Source organism: Ostrea edulis, chromosome 7, assembly GCF_947568905.1.
Source record: "Ostrea edulis chromosome 7, xbOstEdul1.1, whole genome shotgun sequence".
NCBI lineage: Eukaryota > Metazoa > Mollusca > Bivalvia > Ostreida > Ostreidae > Ostrea > Ostrea edulis.
The window spans coordinates 72,861,592-72,879,885 of record NC_079170.1 but is presented as its reverse complement, the minus strand read 5'-3'; the positions used below and the strand labels follow the sequence as shown (position 1 = coordinate 72,879,885).

At 36.2% G+C, this 18,294-nt stretch overlaps 1 protein-coding gene and 1 long non-coding RNA gene across 2 annotated transcripts in view; one reads left to right on the top strand and one right to left on the bottom strand.

Annotated features, from left to right (window-relative positions):
• Window positions 1-2,976: 2,976 nt before the first annotated feature.
• On the top strand, window positions 2,977-5,500 carry LOC130048483 (uncharacterized). Its single transcript, XR_008797275.1, has 2 exons — window positions 2,977-3,267; window positions 4,142-5,500. It is a non-coding gene; the product is annotated as an uncharacterized LOC130048483 (long non-coding RNA).
• Window positions 5,501-7,055: 1,555 nt separating this feature from the next.
• Window positions 7,056-18,294, bottom strand: part of LOC125655751 (uncharacterized) — a 31,406-nt gene continuing 20,167 nt past the window's right edge. The window contains exons 9-16 of the mRNA XM_048886214.2: window positions 17,926-18,065; window positions 16,263-16,343; window positions 15,932-16,124; window positions 15,659-15,795; window positions 15,411-15,526; window positions 12,156-12,302; window positions 10,215-10,314; window positions 7,056-7,778 (exon numbers count right to left, since the gene is read on the bottom strand). Of these exons, the coding sequence (XP_048742171.2) occupies window positions 7,626-7,778; window positions 10,215-10,314; window positions 12,156-12,302; window positions 15,411-15,526; window positions 15,659-15,795; window positions 15,932-16,124; window positions 16,263-16,343; window positions 17,926-18,065 (1,067 nt within the window). The 3' untranslated portion in view covers window positions 7,056-7,625. The remainder of the gene's footprint in view (window positions 7,779-10,214; window positions 10,315-12,155; window positions 12,303-15,410; window positions 15,527-15,658; window positions 15,796-15,931; window positions 16,125-16,262; window positions 16,344-17,925; window positions 18,066-18,294) is intronic.

The following is an 18,294-nucleotide window of genomic DNA, read 5'->3' as shown; positions in this document are numbered from 1 at the left end:
AAACCACGTTGTTGGACCATCCCGCTGTGAGACTTTGCTATGGGAGCTAGCTGTTGCCCGTCAAAGCGTCATTGTGATAGCAAATAATTGTTTAATTGTTAAATAAAGCTCAGTGGGGATGACACAGGGCATTTTATCAATGGCATGTTTTATGTAATGCACAACTTGCAGTTGCGTGCAACAATTTACACAAAACACCGTTGCGCAAATCAACAAACTACAACGTTGCGCTAGTACACCTGAACACAACTCACCGCTGTGCTACAACAAACTTACAAAACACAACGTTTGGCTAATGATAACTATACACAACACATCATTACCATATATAATGCGATAATCGTCCTTAACTCCTGTTTTACCAGCGACACTTTCAACAACGAGGGGTTATTCCTTAGTAGCACACCTTCGCTCTTTTTATCAACGGAACGCTGTCCCGCTGATAAAAATTCACACAACACAATGTTGCGTATTCGCACGACACGTTTTTAAATTGACATGACTTCAAATAACATGTAGACGGTAAAAACAAATAATGTTCATTTAAATAGCTCCTGGGCTGACAATATATTTTCTGTATACAGCACACAACATATCGTTGCACGGATAAATATCCGTTATCCACAGGTGCCGCAACGCTTTTACAACTCACTCCCGGTTTTTTTCGGCGGACAGAGCTATTAATAACGCTATAAAATAAATGTTGCTTCTGCAAATACATTTTATTATGAACTGAGAGGCTTGATGTCTGCATACAACGTAATTTGCAGTTATATCTATGCCAATTTGAAGCGTTGCTGTTCATACTCTGATGCAAGGTGAAGATAACGAACAGTGATCAATCTCATAACTCCTACAAGCAATACAAAATAGATAGTTGGCCAAACACGGACCCCTGGACACACACCAGAGGTGGGATCAGGTGCCTAGGAGGAGTAAGCATCCCCTGTTCACCGGTCACATCCGCCGTGAGCGTTAAGTCCTGATCAGGTAAACGGATGTATTTCTAAACATCAAATTCATTTTTTATAATTTCTCTCTGTCGGGTATTCCCAACCGTTAAAATAGACGTACTATATTTATCATGATTCATACGCGCATTTATTCACAACTGCAAATCATTAATGACGTAATGGCTATTACAGTATTTAAAGATATTAAAGGCAAAACCATTGAAGATGTAAACATAAGTACATACTAACACGGAGACAAAAAATGCTACGTCGCAAAATATTTGTTTCCAATTCCCAAAATTATCTGTTTCGGACATTTTAAATCTACCTAGCATATCTGTATGTGACAGTAAACATTTTCCTTCCAATTTAGTAGGACCTTTTAATATCGATATAAGAAAAAAACCGGAAATACCTCATCACAAAATTAAATTCTCCGTAGCCATGCAATGTACAATCACTCTGGCGCAAACATAAGCTAAATGATTAAAAGTGATTGATGTAAATACATGTTACTGTATTACAGACGCTTGTTGAGGCCAGTACATAGAAATAACTTTCTTCTATTGCGTTTAAACGCAATAATCATTACGTTTAATTGCAAAAGATTGCGTTTAAACGCAATGAAATTGAATCTAAATGCAATATTTGGCGTTTAAACGCAATAATCATTGCGCTTAATCACAAACTTTTGTATTTTTTTTTATTGTCGATTAAACGCAATGAAATAAGATTATTTCTATGTAATGACCTCAGCAGGCTCCGAATTCTCTACTATATAAATTTTGAATTATGTCTTTTGTGCAGACAAAATTCGAATTATTATGTCTTTTTCACCGACTTTATATAGTAATCAAATTCTTATATAAGTGTACATTGTAATATTTCGTTTAAAACGTAGGAGAACATATTGTGACACTTTGAAAAAACTGGGCGGACATACAGTGCAGGAGGACATATAGTGACTCTTTGAAAACAAACTGAGCATACATATTGTTCAGGCAGACATATCAGGACAGTTGGGTCCAAAATTAGGCCGTCATATCACGAAGGTGGACATAATATACAGGCGGACATATAAGGACCCAACAGGTACAGGTACATATATGTACCTAGCTTCAGTCTCGGATCCAGGTATTGTTACCAATACACGAGTCAAGGACCTAGACCTTAATATCTGTGTATTCTACCTGTCTGCATGCACTTGACAATTTCTGCAAAAAAGAAGAAGATTAATCGGTGCTGTCATAGTACGCCTTGTGAACTCTGATGTATGTACACATGGAGGACGAAGGATTGAGGACCGCAATTCTAGCAAATAAAGATAAAAAAAAAAGTTCTCGAACATGCACACTTTTGTGATGTGGATACACAGGGGATGCTTACTCCTCCTAGGCACCTGATCCCACCTCTGGTGTGTCCAGGGGTCCATGTTTGCCCAACTATCTAATTTGTATTGCTTGTAGGAGTTATGAGATTGATCACTGTTCGTTATCTTCACCTTTATAAGAGTTATGAGATTGATAACTGTTCGTTATCTTCACCTTTATAAGAGTTATGAGATTGATAACTGTTCGTTATCTTCACCTTTATAAGAGTTATGAGATTGATCACTGTTCGTTATCTTCACCTTTATAAGAGTTATGAGATTGATCACTGTTCCTTATCTTCACCTTTATAGGAGTTATGAGATTGCTCACTGTTCGTTATCTTCACCTTTATAAGAGTTATGACATTGATCACTGTTCGTTATCTTCACCTTTCATGATGGTGTCATATATGTATGGTTATTGATCATGCTGCAATGGTAAAGCTGGCTTCAGATTTTTAAAGAATATAAATAACAAAATAAATCTTCAAATCCAGTTTTAGGTAGCGACGGATAGCAACCACGTGATCAGTAAAAATTGTGTATTTTCACGTGAATTCATTTTCCGGAATTCCTTACTCCGTCAGAGAATAGTCGAAAAACAAAAAGGGTTCCGAAAGTGTTTTGTTTCTGTGACTGACTCGTCTACAGAAAATATGCACATACCACATAAGTATACGTCAATGTCTGTAATAATGGTAGATCAAATGTTTCATCTGTGTGAAACTTTTTGCTAATCGAAATGTTAAACCAACCACCAATCCATGTACATAGATGCGCTACGTAAACAAAGTTGTTGATTGATGCATCGCAATGTCCGAGTGCTGCATGCTGAGAGATTAAATACTGTTTATACAGTCATTGAGAGGCTAAACAAAGTTTCTTGCAAGAAGAGGAAGTTGGTGGATGCATTCATCTTGGACAAGGAAATCATAGTTTCGTTTGGTGAGTGAAAAAAATGCCATAAATTTGTATTCAAAAGTTCAACTCACATTTCCTCTGCTATTTCACAACGCGATTTATGATAACATCTGTAAGTTTAAACACACGACATACAGTAGATTTATTATTTTGTATGTATATATGTATTCCATATGTGCATAAAATATAACTCCCATCCGTGCATGTGATTGTAAACGAACGGATGTCATGTAAATGTATACCACATTTGTAAACATGGGCTCTCACAACTCTTTTATTAAGAAAATAATAATATCGTTATGAAAATAACCGTTACGAAAATAACATACCTTGAACTACATGTATAAAAGTAATGAAAAACAAATATCTGTATAGACCTACTATCTAGGGGTATGAGGGAACCGGATAAAAAGTGGAGGGGGGGGCATGTCTTGAATTATAATTCCCTAGACTATAGTATACATATACTATTACTTTGAAATTTCAGTGACCTAAGAAATATATCAAACCTGAAGTTTCGTGTTTCACACAAACATGTAGGTTGGCAAAACCTTCTTAAATAATGTAAATTAATCACAAGTCTGCATATGCCCTCTCATAGGCAAATGTATGCACTGTATGTATAAGTAAGATATGTATACTACACGTATGCCCTTCTCTTGACCCAGATTTTGTAAATAAAACAGATATGATAAGTCTATGGCAGTTTATGAAAACATATACATGTCATTTCATTACAATTTATAATTTTGAAACATCAGTATTTAAATTTTAACTGAATACATGTATGTGTTGAGACACAGTTTTAAAATTCACATTGTCTGACGCAATATAATTACTCAATGGTATAATATAGACCTAACTGCGCAAATATCAATTATGATGATCTTTTTTCTAGGCATCAGCCTGAAGACGGAGGGAGGTTAGATAGGACCAATGCAGGTTGAAGTGGATTTCGAGTCAACAAGTATAACAGCAAGAGAGTTACTATAATTTTTTTTTGATAAACATTTGTAAAGACAATTCTGAGTATATCAGATATTCATCTTTTTTGCTATATTTAAATATATTTATCTATATTTTGAACAGGTACTCCATTTACAGTGATGATGACATATCCCCTGGACCCCCACAACTCCACAAATTTAAAAATGTTTGATCAAGTTCCGAAGATTAAAGAACTAATGCAAAATTTGGGACTGGATGAAAAACATTAATTCACTTATATGAGCTCAGAGCAGTGGATGTTATACAACATACTTTAAACTAAATTGTGAATTTAAGGGGAAACAAGTGCATGTACTCGTATATTACAAGTACATGCCTTTTGAAAGACAATAATATTGCATAGATGTAAAGGAAATTTCAATGTTGATTACTCTTTCTTAGATATATTAGTAAAAAATGTGCACATGATAGAATATCAATTTTATAACTTCAATCAAAGTGTTTGAATTTTCCTTATAATTCAAAATTTAGTTGAAACATACATCATAGATACATTAATGTATATCAAATTTTTAGAAAAGTTTCATAATGGAACTATTTCACTCCCCCCCCCCCCTTATACATACAGTGAACATAGACCTTCACCTGGGGAAAACTTCAGTTAGTTAATGCAATATACATGTACATGCACTCTCAGTTATCCAATAGTGAGTTTTTGGTTCCATGTGAAACTACAATTAGAAATCTTAAACTTATGAAAGACACACCTATCTGTGAGGGTAAGATGACTCAGATGGACTTAAATGTAGTGATCCATGGGCAGTCCATGGATCTCTTTCCATTGATATTAATTATTTATTGAAAATTAAATGGTTATTTAAACATATTTGGTGTATTATACTGTATATTGATATAAATTTCTATCAAAAAATATGTATAGGTAATAGATTTGGTCCAGTTATTACAAGAAATTGTATGAAAAATAACTAAATATTTAGGCAATCATTGTGAGTGCGAAAAGGTCAACTGCAATAGCACACACTATATATCATTCTTAAATGGCTCATAGAAACTTCTAGTATTGTGAGTTTCAATGCTCAATATGGTAATTTGGGAATGCTTAATCATTTAAGGTCAATAGTTTATATCTGCTGACTGTATCTCTTAAAATTCATTTCTAGAAGGGAGGGAGTAGGGTTACAAAATCTGACATAGTTTCAGATTAAACCTACTTTGGTATATTTTTTTCTATTCAATATTTTAGATACTACTTGACTTATTGTAAAAATGAAATAAAATCAGAAATTTTATGAGCAGAATTTTGTTGTTGTCAGAAAATGTATGCCTGATAGTATTTGAGAAACGCCATATTTAGGGTAAATTTGGCCAATTGCCAAGTCGAATCATGCCAATGTTTTCCTTAGATGCATTTTGAATTTCTAATCCCTGTTGATTTTTTATCTGTTTGTGTTTAATTTACATAACTATATATGACAAACAATATTTCTGGTGTCAATAAATTTTTTATTGGCTTTTGTGTTAATTTGCTCAATTTTGGTATTTTTTGCCTTTTGGGGCTGCAAAAGAGGGAATTTCAATCTTGCTTTCCTCGAAAATTAACCTGATTACTTTTGTTGATTTTTTGATATGTTTTAGGATAAAGTCAAAATGTTATAATAAATAAAATTGAAAAAAAAATCAATGAGCGGTTTTTTTGGGGCTAGCTATGAATATCAATTAAGGGAAAATACAAAAAACTAGTTTTTAATTAATATCATGGGATTGACAGAAAATGTACCCTGGTTTGTTTGAGCAACTAATATTTACTATATTAATTGTAATTCAATAGAAAAATAAATATACCCATTTCGTAAATTAAGTAAAAATAGATGTATTTGAATTCAACCCTTTTGACTGTGTATGCTTCTATTGATTTTAATTTCCTTTGTTGTTTTAAATATTGACAAATGTCAAATCAATAAGGTCACAGCTTTGCGGTGGTCCTTTGATTAAAAACGTCAATGATACTCACACAGTAATTAGATAGCCTTAGTATCAGCTGATTCTTAGGTATTTTGATATGCATAATTTTGCAATGAAACACCTACAAGAAAAGTTTCGAAGTTGATACTGGTTAATTCTGAATATAACTCACACCCTCCCCCATGCACCCTTTCTCTCTATTTCTACCCAATCACGTGACATACAAACACCGACAGGGAAATTTTCGAAGCGCATACTGATTAATTCTTGTCTAGTCTTTTGACCACAAAGAATTGTCGAGTCATTTGTGGTTAAAGTCTTTCTTAAGCGAAAACATGTCATTTAAGGTCACCCGTAGATGTTAACGACAAGGTAACAACTCAACTTTATGATAAACTTCAACTTCTCCATTGTAAATTTTCGATATTTATGTAGAGAATATTCCATTATCACGTGCATATGGTGTTAATATCTCTCAACAGATTCGAGGCACAAGAGCTTGTTCTGCGTATGATCAGTGTTTAAATCGAGGCTGGTGACTGACGGACATGTTGATGTTACAGGGTTGTCTCATTTAAAGTCAGCATTTCGCAAATTCTATGATAGTTATAATGGTGAAGTTTGCTAATACAACCCACCATTGGGTCAAGTGCTGTTTGACGGATTCATACCAATTGTTAGGTCGTTCTTTACACACTGATTTTGGCTAAGGATTACTCCGTTTACCTGGTCAGGATCCCACCTCTGGTATATCCAGGGGCCCGTGTTTGCCCACCTCTTAATTTCATATTCATTATAGAAGATTGAGCACTGTTCATGTAGCATTTCTGGATCCGCTTTGGAACATATATCCTGCTCATATTGAAAAAGAATTATTCAGGTTGAATTTAACACTCTATTTATTATTTTCAGGTGCGACAACTGCAATACCGTCACCTGCCAATAATTTGCAGATATGTCTATGAAAATATTTGTCAGTATGTTAATGAGTGAATTTTTCAATATATCGATCTTTGAACATGCTTACGTTTATCGTAACTATAGATTCCTCAAAATCATAAGCATACAGAAACGTTCCAAGAGAAAATAACAATACCAATAACGAGATGTTTCTAATAGGTGTAAACAAAAGTGTCACCGATTCTGCACCCCCGATTCCCCAATCAGTTTAACCCTGTGATTCTACGTAACGCTGCAGTGTAACGCTTATATATTCAGATTTATAAAGACCGGTATAGCGAATATCAAAGTATTACCTAATTTGACATGAAACGATAAGAACTTGGCAATTTAATACCTTCATTATATGATAAATATAACTGCACCCACTGCCAATTAGTGCATATATGGGTGCAATACATTAAATAACATTCCTGTCACTAAGAAGTCTCGGGATTAGATTGAAATGACTATTGGTAATATCCCTCTGGGCATTTCTCATAGTACCCTGTTCAGCCAATCATATTCCAGCTACGTTTGAACGTTTTCGTGCCATCTTTGTTCCATTCTTCAGCACTAATACATATATGCTGGAACTGTTCCATGCTTGCAAATTTGCACGCACCGATGAAAGCACCATGGTATCTCTGGGGAGAAGAATGGACCTACAACACAAAAATCAGTCGTCATAGTTGGTTTGTATAAACATCCGTTACTACACATTCACAAAGGCACCCCGAAAATATAATGTGACTACGTTAAACAAATAGAGCGAAATTATAACCTTTAGATTTTCATGAGGATAATATTGCGTTTTCCTTTTCTTTATGACAGGGCATATTACTCCACAGATGATGATATAATTCTGTGATTTCTGATTGGACGAGATTCAACAGCTTAGAAAAAATGGAACGATATGCTCACCTACGCATGCCTTTGAGGTGAATATAACATTTCAGTTTTCAAACATCGGAAGAAACATTGGGAATTTCAAAACTGATACCATTTATTTCTAGTTTGGTCACTCAACGGAAACTCGCATCTACTCATATTCAGCTACCCTGTACTTCATGTCAAGGGAGCCTGCATGGAGTAGTCACCACAAAATCTTCTACATCTCCTTCATATATTGATATTTTACTGCACAGAGACACTAACGGGAAACTAATATCTCAAATATGACAAAGCAGATGACCACACCTCACCCATTGCCACCTTTCCATATTCGATTATCACTTGCATATGGTGTTGATATCCCTCAGCTGATTCGTAATGTGAGAAGATATTCTTCGTATGATCTTTTTTAAACCGAGGCTGGTCACTCACAAACGATCATTTGGAAATAGGAAAAATATTGATTCAATATCATTATTTTGAACGATATGTACATGAATTGCTGTTGTAGAAAAAGTTGATTTGAAATAGTCTTATGTCACAGCCGAAATTTAGATAACAAATCTCCAGTAGTGCTACTATATATACCTTCGAGTGGGATGTAAACACTTTCAATTAAGTTTCGACTGCCTGTATCCCGTGGGGATCCGGGTAAGAATAGATCCAATTTAGTTTATTTTCCCTCAAAGATTGGAATGGTACTTGTCGTAAGAGACGACTAAATGGGGTGGTCCTTCGGATGAGCCTCCGTGTCACAGCCAGTGTGGCACGATAAATATTCCTTCCTGCTCAACGACCGTAAACGCCAATGATAGGCCTAAATTTTGCAGCCCTTCACCGGTAATGGTGACGTCTACATATGATTGAAAAATTATCGAGAGGGAAGTTAAACAATATACAATCGATCGACTGTCAGTATTTATCTATGCAAACACGATCTATTCGCCATCTACATTTACAGGTAACGCTGAACCTATGAATTTGGAGTTAATTTTCGTTATTCTTTTACGGATTGCAATATGGCTCTGTGGTCAGATCGTGCGATTCTTGATCAGGAAGTTGTGCTTGAAGCACCGCTCCTGCCTTGACCGCAGCAGAAAATATGTAGTGGTTTCTCCTTCATCAATGGTTGGGTGTTTAAAAGTGAGAGTCACTGGTCTTTTGGATGATATCTTAAAACCAAAGTCCCGTGCTGTAGCAATCGTTGGTACACTATGGAACCCACACTGTTAAGACAGACTTAGGCCAAATGTTTTGGCACTTTAACTACAGTTTGTTGTGTCTCAATATGAGTGATAATTTCTCGAAGGGACGTAAAACAACATACAAACAAAACAACAATACACGATAATAAGACGCTTCCAGGACCCAGGACAAAAGTAAGTTTACATAACTCCAACCTGCCAGTTTACCGTAATCCGACAATACCCATGTCAAGTACGTTAATGAACAATTTTCTTGGCTTGGCTTATAGAGGGCGAAACCCTTTCACGGCCCGAGGGACGGTGAGACTCCTTGTAGGTAACACGTATAAAAGGAGAATATAGCAAACTGATGAAAAATTAATCTATACCTATGAAACTTGACAATTTTGGTCCAAATGGCGTCGATTGAAATACAGATGCGTAGACATGTATTTCTCCATTTTGAATCTCGTGTACCCTAATTCACATCGTTCTGAGATGTTACATAGAATCCGTAAAAGCATGTAAATCATATTTTCTAAATCATGAAAAGTGAAGATAACAATCAATGATCAATCTCATAACTCCTATAAGCAATACAAATGGATACACCAGAGGTGTGATCAGGTGCCTAGGAGGAGTAAACATCCCTTGTTGACCGGTCACACCCGCCGAGAGCCTTATATTTTGAACAGGTAACTATATAATCACTCGTCGATGAACGTGATTGTACCATGTCTGTTATGTTTGTGGATTTGCTAAACACCGACGCTGAATATGACGTCACAATGCGCTGTTTACTTCAATTGCGGTTTGTTTCCCATGTTCATTAAATAAAGTCGATCAAATGTCTAAAGTTATGACGCTTTGATAAAACTTTGCCCTCACACGTTAGGTGCTAACTTACGGATATTTTCTGTATTTATATAGATTCTAATGCCAATACATTTTGCTTCGCCCTCAAACACGGTCACGCCGTAGGACATGTTAATCCCCTCTGCATTACATATAAGATGGACTTACCTCCACCATGACATTGGGCGGAGCCAGTGATTGTAATTCTCCTTGTAACCTCTCAGCAAAGCCCGGCAACATGGTTACTCCACCACTCAGGTAAACGGCTCTGGAAATAATACCGATTTTACAATGATTTAGGCACTCTCTTTTTAATTGTGCTCAACGTTTTTTTTTAAAGAAAATCACATCAGCGATACCTAATTTCAAAATGAACCCTCGTGTTTTCTTCAATTTCTGTGTAGATCGAACCAAGTTATGTTAGCATTGATAGAGGGCGATGCTCTCTTATGACCCTAAGCGAATATCCCCCTATAGGTAACACGGATACACATGTTTAAAAGAAAAATATAGAGAACTAATGGACATTCAATCATCTATGAAACTTGAAGCTTTTGGTCAAAATGGCATCAATTCGAATGCAAGCGCGAGAACATGTATTTTGTCATTTTAAATCTCGTTTACCCAAGTTCACGTCGTTCTGAGATGTTACATAAAATCCATAAAAAACATGCACATTTTTTTTATAAATCGTACATTCTCAATCATGATATGCTGACGGTACTAACGTTGTTGAAATTTTGATAAACACCGACGCTAAATATGACGTCATAATACAATTGTGATGTATTTCCCATGTTCATTGAATAGGCGGATCAAATGTCTAAAGTCGGGCAACAAGATTTGACAACTGTCCGCACATGCCCGGACAATTTCAGAATTTCTTTTCATGCTGCACTAATGTCAATACTTTTGCTTCGCCCTCAACATGGACATGCCGTATAAAGTATTACTAACAAGGACTAGTTTGAGTTGTTTTGAAATAAGAGTGAAATGTAATGAAGCAATATTTCTTACAACTGCAGATTTCAGACATTCGAATAAAAAAGATATCTGTTTATGGATATATACTTAACGCCTGGACCTGGATTTTCAATAGACAGTATATTTTGTGGTATGGTGCGGACGGGTTAGTTGCCTTGGAGGGAGGGTTAAATAGTTGAAATATTCTTTTCGAAAACCAAAAATGAAAATATCCACGTCTATTCATTTCTAAACAGACAAGACATTTTGAAATTTGATTGTGATGTTTCTAGATTTAATTATTTTCTTCAAAGAAAACATTACTAAAATGTTGTCTGCGATGCAAATATGTGCTTGCTTACTCTCCCGGGATGTGCCTTTTTCATTTGATAAATGAATTATTTAATTTTTATATGTCATTAACATCTTTTTGCAAAGAATTGTTATCCTTTTTATGTGTCCAGTTGTTATAGGAAGACATGCTGTAATGTTTTTGTACCAATTTGTTGAATACTCTTTCATCGTAAAATTGAATTGAATGGAGTGAACTTGCACAGTATGATACAATACATGTAGGTTACATAACCCTAAATCACCTAGCAATGGATGATCGTCATACTTTGTGAGTTCTTGAAATCACCATCCTTGTCAGGAAATGCATTAAATGAAGTAAGCTATACATTAAACATTCTATACATGTTGTACAAATATTTCGTGGATCTACACATTTATCATTTTTATCAACCGACGCATTCATAACTCATTAAATGCATATGCGTTCCATGGAATCTAGGTCCCTCAGTCAAAAGATACCATCTCGTTTTCATCTACTAAAACAAATCACATCCCGTCATATTAGTTTCAATTTGTCATATGCAAAAGAGATGGGTCGCGCGTAGAAACCACATATCTAATATACCGAAATCCGCATCTGGTGCATCAAAATTGGTACCGTATAAGTTTTACAAACAACAGTGTTACACCAGCCACACTGGACCAAAATAAGTCTGGTTATCTCAGTTGGTGAATTCTCATTTGAAGGTTACCAATACAATTTAACCTTATGTAGTGGTGCACTGGTATAATATGTGTGTATGCTAATGAGCACAGCATCGATTAGTGCTAACAATACCTTAATACGTTTACCTGTACATGCTGTTCCTGATGTCTTTACGGCAGGACTGAATGGCCTGGAACACTAACGTGTGCACACAGGGGTAGTCCATTCCCCATAAATCTGTGTTGAAGAACCCCTCAGGACTCTTAAAGCAGCTGTAGTCGTGAGTTACCTCCCTGTCAAAGACAACCTAAGTTATGAAGACAATGAAAAGGTGAAGATAACGAACAGTGATCAATCTCAACTCCTATAAGAAATACAAAATAGAGAGCAAAAACGAACCCTGGGTATATCAGAGACGGGATTAAGTGCCTGGGAGGAGTAAACATCCCCTGTTGACCGGTCACACCCGCCGTGAGTCCTCTATCTTGATCAGGTAAACATATAGTCATAAGTTTCCCCCCATCAGAGACAACGCTTTAAACATTTAATAACCCCTTAAAACAATCAAAAGAACTGTAGTCATATGCTACCTTCCTGTCAAAGGGGATGTCTAAAAGCGTCTGACTTACACAAATATTGACACTGAATGACGGTTAAAGTATTATATTCACTACATTTCTACTGTCACCGTTAATCATCACAAATTAAAGACAAGTGAAATGTATTGTTGAATATTAGTAACAAAACAATCAATGTCGCTGTGAAATACACTTTGTATGTGTAAAATGGATTTTATAACTCCACAAAACCAGCTAATTTCCGCAATTTTTACCAATACACAAAATTTAAAATTTTATTCCAAAGGTGCTTTAGAATATCAAGTCGTGTTTAACCACATCCATGTCTTTTTAAGCCCCTGCCCCTTGTCTGCTTGTGTACTAATATACGAAAATTTACTTGAGGAAGTATTTATATGTGTTAATGGCAATGTGTGAAGCGATACCAGGAGGAACCAGGAGGAACCAGTATTGTGACAAATTCTTTGTTTGAAAATAGGAGATTCTGACCAGGAATTTCAATCAAGACAGACCAACAAACAATCTAGGGGGCGGTTTTTGCATGGGTGATTTCATAGTAACTGATATTTCCCGTGGTTACTTCAACCATCGTACGCATTTCAAATACTTCAAATGTGACAGCATTTTACGAAATCCATATATATGTTTCCGATTTTTACAATAGGGTGTCAAATGATGTTGAGTAGATGTCTAACGTATAACCTGCGATATTTTACACTAAAACAAAACCTCACACTTTCAAGAAAAAAATTCAAAATTGGAGTTTAAATCGCAACATCTTCTCGTCACAAAAATACCTGTGAAACAGGGTACTTACGTAGCGACAAAGCTGGGTTCAGTACATGTAATATACATACTGGTACGGTATTTAGTACTTACAGAGCCGCCCCCTCAGAAATATACATACTGGTACGGTATTTAGTACTTACAGAGCCGCCCCCTCAGTAATATACATACTGGTACGGTATTTAGTACTCACAGAGCTGCCCCTTCAGTAATATACATACTGGTACGGTATTTAGTACTCACATAGCCGCCTCCTCAGAAATATACATACTGGTACGGCATTTAGTACTTACAGAGCCGCCCCCTCAGAAATATACATACTGGTACGGCATTTAGTACTTACAGAGCCGCCCCCTCAGAAATATACATACTGGTACAGTATTTAGTACTTACAGAGCAGCCCCCTCAGTAATATACATACTGGTACGGTATTTAGTATTTATAGAGCCGCCCCTCAGTAATATACATACTGGTACAGTACTTAGTACTTACAGAGTCGGGTTCAGTAATATACATACTGGTATGGTATTTAGTACTTACAGAGCCGCTCCTCAGTAATATACATATTGGTACGGTACATGTATTTAGTATTTATAGAGCCGTCCCTCCGTGAAATAGATACTGGTACGGTATTTAGTACTTACAGAGCCGCCCCCTCAGTAATATACATACTGGTACGGTATTTAATATTTATAGAGTCGCCCCCTCAGTAATATACATACTGGTACGGTATTTAATATTTATAGAGCCGCCCCCTCAGTAATATACATACTGGTACGGTATTTAGTATTTATAGAGCCGCCCCCTCAGTAATATACATACTGGTACAGTATTTAGTTTTTACAGAGCTGGGTTCAGTAATATACATACTGGTACGGTATTTGGTACTTACAGAGCCGCCCCCTCAGTAATATACATACTGGTACGGTATTTAGTATTTATAGAGCCGCCCCCTCAGTAATATACATACTGGTACAGTATTTAGTTTTTACAGAGCTGGGTTCAGTAATATACATACTGGTACGGTATTTGGTACTTACAGAGCCGCCCCCTCAGTAATATACATACTGGTACGGTATTTAGTACTTACAGAGCCACTCCCTCAGTAATATACATACTGGTACGGTATTTAGTACTTATAGAGTCACCCTCTCAGTAATATACATACTGGTACGGTATTTACTACTCACAGAGCCGCCCCCTCAGTAATATACATACTGGTACAATATTTAGTACTTACAGAGCCTCCCCCTCAGTAATATACATACTGGTACGGTATTTACTACTCACAGAGCCGCCCCCTCAGTAATATACATACTGGTACGGTATTTGGTACTTACAGAGCTGGATTCAGTAATATACATACTGGTAGGGTATTTGGTACTTACAGAGCCGCCCCTCAGTAATATACATACTGGTACAGTATTTAGTACTTACAGAGTCGGGTTCAGTAATATACATACTGGTACAGTATTTAGTACTTATAGAGCCCCCCCCCCCCTCCGTAAAATACATACTGGTACAGTATTTAGTACTTACAGAGTCGGGTTCAGTAATATACATACTGGTACAGTATTTAGTACTTATAGAGCCCCCCCCCCCTCCGTAAAATACATACTGGTACGGTATTTGGTACTTACAGAATCGGGTTCAGTAATATACATACTGGTACGTTACTTAGTACTTACAGAACCGCCCCCTCAGTAATATACATACTGGTACAGTATTTAGTACTTATAGAGCCGCTCCCTCAATACTATACATACTGGTACGGTATTTAGTACTTACAGAGCCGCTCCCTCAGTAATATACCTACTGGTACGGTATTTAGTACTTACAGAGCCGCCCCTCAGTAATATACATACTGGTACAGTATTTGATACTTACAGTGCCGCTCCCTCAGTAATATACATACTGGTATGGTATTTAGTAATTACAGAGCCGCTCCCTCAGTAATATACATACTGGTACGGTATTTAGTACTTACAGAGCCGCCCTCTCAGTAATATACATACTGGTACGGTATTTTGTACTTACAGAGCCGCCCCCTCAGGTAAATCAAAGTTATTCAGGTACACAGTGGTTTTGTAGTGTTCTAGATCCTGTTCGCATTTCCTCATAGCATCCTTGTAGTCTGTGACCAGGTAACAGGACTGAAAGAGAATTTTGTTTTCCGTCATTTGCTTGTAGGTCGATATTTGTATACCAAAGAGCAGATCGTGTAAACAATAACAACATCAAAGACCCTCGAGCGACTTTATTTTTGATTTTTGTGGACGATATACCTGTTCCATAATGTAGCGGAGAATCAGGTCATGAATGGGTGTAGATAACACGGAATCATGGAGACAGGCGCTTAAAGATTCTATGACCTTTTGACCTCCATAACACTGTTTGCTGGTGCCACCCTCTATCAAAGGAACTGCAGCAAGAAGATAATATTTCTTTGAATAAAGGCGGGATCTTAAATTTTTAATTTCTAACGGAGAGAGTGTTAGAGAGAGAGAGAGACTTCATGTATTACATTTAGGAAAACAATTGTCGTTACATTTACCCACCATCATATATAGGGAGAATTTCCATCCTCTCCCCTATATCTACGATGATACCAGATGTGGCATTGTACGAGTATAGAGCTAGCAATGACTGCCTCACCATACACACCCCCTGGACATGGTGCCTGCCCATCAGTATTCTCATCAGTCCAGCCCGGATTGTATCCTCTAGATTCTGAGGTGTACTTATCATCAACTATAACACCAAGTTTAAGTAGAGTAATACTAGTTTTATAGCCAAAGTCTTTTTATTCATTCTCAAATTGTATTTTTCCAAATTCCACTTTACCCTATTTTGCTTATTTCTGATACGATGTACTAGACTGGTATTTACCCAATAGTCAGCTGGTTCTACTTTGAAGTCTGAAAATACTTTTCTGAAAACAGCTCCTATCGTGTATAAGTCTATGCTGCACTGTAAGAAAAAGACCTATGTAATGTCTTATGTAAAAAGCAGCACATTGCTCGTTACTTAGGTCTAATAAAGGATGTGGAGAAATTTACCCCAGTTGAATTTCAAACATGTGCTGAATACAACCCAGTGTGAATCTCAGCATAAGCTTAATTCGACCTGCATACATCCTATGTAATCCAATAAATACATTATCCAAATCCAATCATATGTGGCTGACAGATATTTTTATTTATTGATGAAATAAAATAGAACATTATATGAGGTGCTCTATGTTTTATTAGAAATAAGGAGTCAAGTATATATCAAGGTAATGTTAGCAACAACAGGGAGATAACTCTTGATGTTCTTCCGTGCTTATCACACTTTATGACGTCACAATGAAAAAGTGCCTCACGATTGACAAATGTTTTTCAAATGATCATTGATTGATTTTATTTGATGCTATAAATTAAAGGTCCACAATTTCTATATATAGTATGAGCTACGGTAAATTTGATTTTATGTTGTGACCTCGAAATGACCCGTATTCTGCATCGGCATTTGGAATACATAGAGAAAAATAGTTGTTTGTAAACAACGGCTTGGCGTAGATAATATATGATGATCGTTTGTTGATATGTTGTGTGAAACCATGAGAAGAAACATGTAATCTCTGCGAATATTGCTATGGGAAGGAAGGTTTATTTTGCTGCCATTATAATCGATCATTATTTGTGAATGGTATCCTCAAATTTGACAAGGTCCGGCATTTCGGGTCAAATAATAACAAACCTAGGAATTTTTATGACATTCCAAAGCATTTTTCAAATAAACCTGACTAAGCTTTACCTTTCTAATCACTTGATATTTTAATGCTATGGCATCGAGATAAAAGGCACCACAGAGTCCTCCACATTTGCTTCGTACTTAGATATTTTATTGCAAAATTGATATTAATGGCAAACCAAGAACTCAACTTTATGACAAAGAGGATTATTTCAGTTTGCCCGTTGTCAACTTTCCATATTCATGTAGCAATGCTCCATTATCACCTTCATATGGTGTTTATTTCTCTCAACTGGTTCGATGCAAAAGAGCTTGTTCAGCGTGTGATCAGTTTTTAAATCCAGTCCGCCTACAGCTGATGTTATAGTGCTTTCAGCAGTCTCGTTGAAAGTTAGCTTTACGCGAATTCTATGGTCGTTTTAATGGACTAATTATTGGCACACTGACTTGACTACGGATTATTCCGTTTACCTGATCAAGAGATAGGGCTTACAGAGGGTGTGACCAGTTGACAGGGCATGCTTACTCCTACGAAGCACCAGTACCCAACTCTGGTATGTCCAGGGGTCCGTCTTTGGTCTACTCGTTATTTTGTATTCCTTATAGGAGTCATATTATCTAATATCATTGACATAATTCTAATTTAATCTTCATCCATCCATATGCCTTGATAGTAAAATTGTTTAAATAAATTGATTACGTTAACGTCTTTGTGTGCTTTTATGTTGTTTCCATATGGACTAGGGATATTTCCTACATAATCAAACGAAGTCTATTTAAATAGTGATATCAGGTAATAAAGCATCAAACAATTTACCTTGTTTACTCTCGTCATGGTGATCGCAGATTTAAATAATAAATTTCTGTACTTCGGATGGAAGGCCTCGAATCCCACAACCGCTTGATCGTCCTCAGCACGGAGCACAATGTTAGGAAAGAATAAAGTGGGCAATGTGGCTAAAATGATATTGATCACTTTTCGTTACTTTAACCTTTTCATGAAGTATACTTCAAATTGATAATTCTTCATTAATTCTGATATACGTTGGATTGAATGCAATTCAAATGTGGATTTTTAAAACTTCTTAAGAACATATAGTAGATTTGCGATCACAACAACAACATCAAAACATATTATTTTTCAACACTTTACACGATTATTCCTCACGATGAATTAAAGACTATA